The sequence below is a fragment of the Octopus bimaculoides genome, chromosome 18 (assembly GCF_001194135.2).
Source record: "Octopus bimaculoides isolate UCB-OBI-ISO-001 chromosome 18, ASM119413v2, whole genome shotgun sequence".
Taxonomy (NCBI): Eukaryota; Metazoa; Mollusca; class Cephalopoda; order Octopoda; family Octopodidae; genus Octopus; species Octopus bimaculoides.
The window spans coordinates 18,702,029-18,708,907 of record NC_068998.1 but is presented as its reverse complement, the minus strand read 5'-3'; the positions used below and the strand labels follow the sequence as shown (position 1 = coordinate 18,708,907).

Genomic DNA, 6,879 nt, shown 5'->3' with positions numbered 1-6,879 from the left:
CGGTTCGGCAAAAGATTCCGATAGAATAAGTACTAGGCTTACAAAGAATAAGTCCTGGGGTTGATTTCCTCGACTAAAGGCAGTGCTCCAGCATGGCCACAGTCAAATGACTGAAACAAGTAAAGGAGTAAAGAGTTAAACAATGTGGAGTAAGCAGAGTTATGTACCTTGCTCAGAGGTTATAAACTCTAACGACTAAAGTAAGAATTTTTGGTGCTACTTTAGCGTGCAGTCTGCTGCAGTATTCATAGTCAACACTGGGAAATGTCTTGATCTGGATTACGACTAGGGTTAACTGTTAGTGTTTAGGATAAGAGTTTAGGCTTGGGATTGGAGAAATTGTTAGATTGCATGCTAAAGTGGTATCTATTTTTATGTAGTCACTATGTGTTACACCTTACTTTCACAACTGTTTTACTACATTTTATTAGGCATGTTAGCAGGATTATTTCATGCTTCATTGACTAGACACTGGCAATGTAAATAATACGCAAGCACAATGGAAGTGGGGACAAATTTTGTATGAAGTGGTTCTATTTGCTCTTGAGAGTTAAAGATTTCCAGAAGAAATAATAACACTCTCCATTTCCAGGGTCCTATGGAAATATTTACCTTCTTAGCAGTAGAAGTTTCCCAGGTTGGAAAACGGAAGTGTTTTCCAAAGCAAAAAGTCAAATCTGATGAAGACTGTAATCTTGCAGAAAAATTATTGTCTCTTGTATTTGCTGTTAATCATTCTCGTCATAATCATTCAATACACTTGGATGAAGGTGCCTGGCTCAGTGGTTAGAGCCATGAGGTAGTGAGTTCGATTCCTGGACCAGGTTGTGTGTTGTGTTCTTGAGCAAGACACTTTATTTCATGTTGCTCCAGTTCATTCAGCTGTAGAAATGAGTTGCAACATCACTGATGTCAAACAGTATCAACTTTTGCCTTTCCCTTGGATAACATCAGTGGAATGGAGAAGGGAGGCTGGTATGCATGGGTGACTGCTGGTCTTCCATAAACAACCTTGCCCAGATTTGTGCCTCCGAGGGGATGGATTTTCGAGCGAGATCATTGCCAGTGCCCTTAGATTGGCTCTTGTGTGGGTGGCACATAAAATACACCATTTCGAGCGTGGCCGTTGCCAGTACCGCCTGACTGGCCTTCGTGCCGGTGGCATGTAAAAGCACCCACTACACTCTCTGAGTGGTTGGTGTTAGGAATGGCATCCAGCTGTAGAAACTCTGCCAAATCAGATTGGAGCCTGGTGTAGCCATCTGGTTTCACCAGTCCTCAGTCAAATCGTCCAACCCATGCTAGCATGGAAAGCGGACGTTAAACGATGATGATGATGAGGGTAACTTTCTAGGTGCAATTCCATGTTGTTCATGATCAAAGTAGGTCTTTACCCTTTACACTTGGATAGTTAACTGCTATACTTTGCTAACATTAATTAGGATGTAATCGACTTAACTACTCCTTGGTAGGAATATTTTAAAACATATTTAAAATAAAAACTGCATCCCTCTTCCAAGCCATATCAAATCAGTGTGGCAGAATAGGCTCATCAAACCAGTATGATCTTGAGCTCAAATTCATGGCCTCCACATTAGACCATGGTTGGTAGAGAGAACATGCTGAGGCCTTTGTTCTGCAGCGGACTGAACATCTAGTCTTATCCAATCTAATCCAATTAGAAATGCAATCAATATATTTGATGGAACCAGTTTCAATATTGGATATACAGTGATACTGGATATTTTATAGTATCTAGCTGGCATTCAGCTGTTCACTCAGTTTATTTTTATCCCTTAATACTTTCATTTTATAGGCAAACAGTTTCGCTTTTTAGTCTGGAAAAAAAAAAGAAAAGAAACCTACTTTTGACAAGCTAAATACTTTCACATTCTTGGAGTCCTGAAGATGATGAAGCACCAAAACATCATCCTGAATTGAATCCTATACATCTACCTTAGGTTTAAAATGTTCAAGACACACCATGCATCATGACAGTATTTCTGACTCCATCAGATATTAAGGCCCTCCCCTTCATCATCATTATCACTGTTTTACATCTGGTTTTTCTTGCTAATTTCTATTGGGCAGGTCTCTAAGAATTTCACCATTTGTTAAGATCCTTTCTCTTCTTTCACTTGCAACAACAGAGAAAACCACATATCATTATATTGTGTGTCATGTTATTTGGCAAGGTTTTTATTGCAGCTAAATAACCTTCTTATCCCCAATAACAGCATGGAATAGTTATATTTTATTGTCCCATAAGCATTTCAATGGTTGTTGTCTGCAACAGGGCTAAAAAGTCTCTTCTATCCTGTATTGGTTTATCTTTTATTCAGATACATATACAACACAATTTCCATCTACCAAATTTCATTCAAAAGGCATTGGTCAACCTGAACCTATAATAGAAGACACTTGCCCAGAATACTTTACACTAGGATTGAACTCTTAGTAATTGTTGTTATTTAGTCTCAGATCATCTCTGATTGAGCAGATGTAAGATTAATCCTTTAACATTTAAACTGACCAAATCTGGCCAAAATATTTTACTTGTTTTATATTCAAAATGGACTGATCTGACCTCTTACACCTACCCTATATCATTCTAAATATGAGTGATCCCACTATCAGAATTTCAAACTTATGAGATAATACATGATTGATTCAAAACAACATGAATAAATAAGCGTTACATTTAACTGAGTAATCTGAATGCTAAAGGGATAAAGGCACCCCAGCCATGATCATCCCATGTTTTTTCAGATAGACTATTATCTATGACTGCATTATCCAATGTGCTTCACTCATTTTAAGATTGAAAGGATGTGGTTTGAAGATTTCTGTGCTATTCTTAGCATGTGTAATTGCATTGAGGAGTCCTCATTCCCCTCAAAATCAATAAGCATCATTTATTAAGTGTGTGGCTTAATGGTTAAGCTGTTGGACTTCCAGTAATTAGGTTGTGGGTTTCTCAGGGCAGGCAGCTCATTATGTTCTTGAGTAAGGCATTTTACTTGATATTGTACTCTTGTACTCTTAATCATTCAAATGGCATAAGCTTCAGCCTGTTGACCCTGTGGGCTCCAAAATGAATGTTCTGAGGACAATTCAGTAACAATAATAGAAATTAAATTTATATTGGACTCTCTTTACTCTTTTACTTGTTTCAGTCATTTGACTGTGGCCATGCTGGAGCACCGCCTTTAGTCGAGCAAATCGACCCCAGGACTTATTCTTTGGAAGCTTAGTACTTATTCTATCGGTCTCTTTTGCCGAACCGCTAAGTTACGGGGACGTAAACACACCAGCATCGGTTGTCAAGCGATGTTGGGGGGACAAACACAAATATATACATATATATACATATATACACACACATATATACATATATACGACGGGCTTCTTTCAGTTTCCGTCTACCAAATCCACTCACAAGGCTTTGGTCGGCCCGAGGCTATAGTAGAAGACACTTGCCCAAGGTGCCACGCAGTGGGACTGAACCCGGAACCTTGTGAGTGGTAAGCAAGCTACTTGCCACACAGCCACTACCAATTTATTGAATTGAAAATTGCAAGTGGTTGTATCTATTTTATATTATATCATTTTGTGCTTTGTTGGTATACAGGTTTTTAAATTAACCAAATTGATTCACATTTCCGATGGTGATAGTGCTAAAGGACCATGTGGCATTGGATGCTGAATAAACATCTCAAAACATACCAATCATAAAGCACTGGTTTTTCAGTTTTCTTACCTGTATTTATATCCTTAATCAATGTGCATCAGCCAAAGATATATGCATACATAAATACAACAGGCTTGTGTACAGTTTATTTCTAACAAATTCCACCCTCAACATATTGTTTAATTCAAAGCAAAGGTGGAAGACTTGCCCAAGATACCATGTAGTGGGATTGAAATCAGAACCACATGGTTATGAATCAAACTTCTTAAACTACTTAGCCATATGAAGTACAATTCTATCTACCTCTGTTCAAGTAATTGTTGGGAAGAAGTAACATCTTTGAAGAATTTTAACTGATGAAATACTACCATCTTTTTTGTGGGGAAGGGAATTTCTTTCTCATCTGCTTAATATAAAACTGGATCTCATAACTGAAATTTACAGGATTTTTTCTTTTTAATCCTTTTATAATTAGATGCTTTATTTCCCTTACTAAAATGGATGAATTTTAAACTAGCTACTAGACTAACTGTTATGAATTATTTAGTTTATTTTACTTTATTTTTAATAGGTTATTTGGTAACTGACCCTTGTGAAGGTGTTCTTCAAATGCAGCAAGTCCAGAGTGGAATTTTGTAATTCATCTTCTAATTCAGATGGTTTGGGATTTTCAATGAAAACTGGTGTCAAAGAATTGAATTGTGGTTTATACTCATACTTGATTTATATACATATACAATTATAAATGGGAATGAATGCACATTGTGTGTATGATGTGTGTGTGTGTGTCAGTGTTGTGTGCATGTGTATGATCTATGAATGTTTATGCATTTTGAAATATGTGTGAGTAATGTATGTATGTTTGAATATATGTGCATGTACACTTTCATAAACATTGAGCCTATGAATTAATGTATTTGAGTTTTGAAATATGTAAATAAAGTTTCAGAAAATATTATGCACAGACAACTGTATTAGGAAAAAATAAATGTTTCCTATGTGTTTTTTGTTTAATACTGAACATTTTCTTATGTAGCATTCTGTATACTAGCAAATCTACCCATTTATAATGGAGGCATAAAATGAGGGAGGGAAGCCATAACAACAGTATATATTGAGAAATGTATAATTAATGGACTTGATAGATTACTGAGTGATGATGTCTTAGAGAAATCACATTATTATTGGTGATACAGCATTTTATTGCAGCTATATGAAGTGTTTGTGACTAAGTGATGTGATGACGATTCACTCCTGAACTGAAATATGCTCCCAGCCTCAGTATCATGGATGATTATGTGGACCACTCCTAACAAAAGCCAGAGCTTCCTCCGACCACTACATAAAATGTATTAAGAAAAAAATGTTATTTAGATATACTTTAATTTTAGTTGTTTACACTATTTTTTGCTTGTTTATACTCTTATACATTCAAAGTTCTCAAATTTCCTTATTTAAATTATGAATCCTATTCCTTTTGATAATATCAATATGATTACAAAACTTCTTTGTAGATGATATTTTCTGTTTGGTTGACACTAATTTTCAAATTACTGGAGCCCGTTGCTCTACTCATAGCGACGTATAACTATGGCCATGTGTGAACATTGGAGTAGGTAAAAATACACCTGCACAATCTAAAGTCTGATCCTGTGCCTTGTTTGCTGTGAACGTATGAGCGGAACCTTTAGGGTTACAAAAAAAATCAAACTAAGACTTACCTCTCACTGTTCTATGTGAATAATGTCTGGATGTTCTAGTACCATGGGTTATTTTGATTGGCAAAACTGAGATGTAAACAACAGCCGCTTCAATTAGCCGTTTTGAATCCTGCTCGAGACTAACATACCTAAATAATCACACACACTATATACTGACACACACTTTTTCCATTTTATTTTCGCTATTAACCATCCACACAACCCCTTTGTATCTACAATGGGGCCATGAACTATACAATAAAAATCCAGATTTACTTGTGGTGTGTGAATTTTTAATAAAAATGCAGAGGTGGTTTATCAATTCAGAAATCAATATCCACAAAATAATAATACTTTCTGATTTTTTAATGCTAAAAACCTTCCTGATGACCGTCTTTGTAATCCCGAAAAATATTGTAACCATTTGGCCATGAAGAAGGAACAGACAAAGAAATGGATATAACACCCATTATAGTAAGATAGCAAATCTGCCCAACTTCGATGGGAAATAAAGGGATAGTATTGAAAATCTAAACCCTCTAAATTTACAAACTATACAGGAGTGAAATCCAGAGTTAATTCTTGTTGCTGGAATTTTAACAAAAAAAATCAAAGGTGATTTATAAATACAAAACTCAATATCCTGATTACCTCTTTCGAAAAACATCATCACCATTGATCCATCCGTTTGACTGTAAAGAAGGAACAGACAGACAGATGGACATAACACCCATTATAGTAAGATTTTATTTGATGTGGGTACATCTCAAGGCAGCATCTCCTATAGACGTATAGTACCAAAAAGCACAGAAGATCGATAGCTAGCAAAAAGTATCCTGCAGCAACAGTGGAATTACTGAACTTAGATTTCTGCTTCTTTGAGAATTAACAGCTGCAGGTAGCCACTAAGCAACCACATGTTAAGACAAATTTAGCTTCCACTTACATAGAAAAACTGTACACCAGTTATGACATCTTTAAACAAGTAAAAAATAGTTTTGGCTATGACATCTTGGTGGTGATGCACAATGCTCACCAGTAAATGAAAGAGTTTTCTTAGTTGTGAATGCAACAAAACCCATATTGGGAAACAACATGGGTAACAAAACCCATACTTGGGTAACAACTTAGATCAAAGAATTGGAGTAGACTAGTGTTTTTTTCTTCTTTTCTTTTTTGTATTTTGCATAAGACTTGCTCCCTTTTGTGAAATGTAATGATTCACCACACATCAAAGAGTGAGGAAATGAGACTGCCGACTCCTCTTACTGTGCCACTGATATACTTCTCCAATCAAATGCAGTTTTATCCTGGCTGGACTAATTATCCTGAATTAAGGAACTGCTTACCTAGGTGGACAGAGCTTTTGAATAGTAAATGTCCTCAAAAGGAAAACAGAATCAGTGACAAGTGACAAGTAAATATGAACAGTCATCAGTTAACCCAAATGACAAAGGATCTCATTTACATCTTCAAATGTGATAGAAC

At 36.1% G+C, this 6,879-nt stretch overlaps 1 protein-coding gene across 1 annotated transcript in view; it reads left to right on the top strand.

Annotated features, from left to right (window-relative positions):
* Nucleotides 1–4,660, top strand: part of LOC106869613 (small integral membrane protein 7) — a 15,322-nt gene extending 10,662 nt beyond the window's left edge. Inside the window, exon 5 of the mRNA XM_014915420.2 lies at nucleotides 4,263–4,660. Coding sequence (XP_014770906.1) covers nucleotides 4,263–4,278 — 16 coding nt within the window. The 3' untranslated portion in view covers nucleotides 4,279–4,660. The remainder of the gene's footprint in view (nucleotides 1–4,262) is intronic.
* The last annotated feature ends 2,219 nt before the right edge of the window (nucleotides 4,661–6,879 follow it).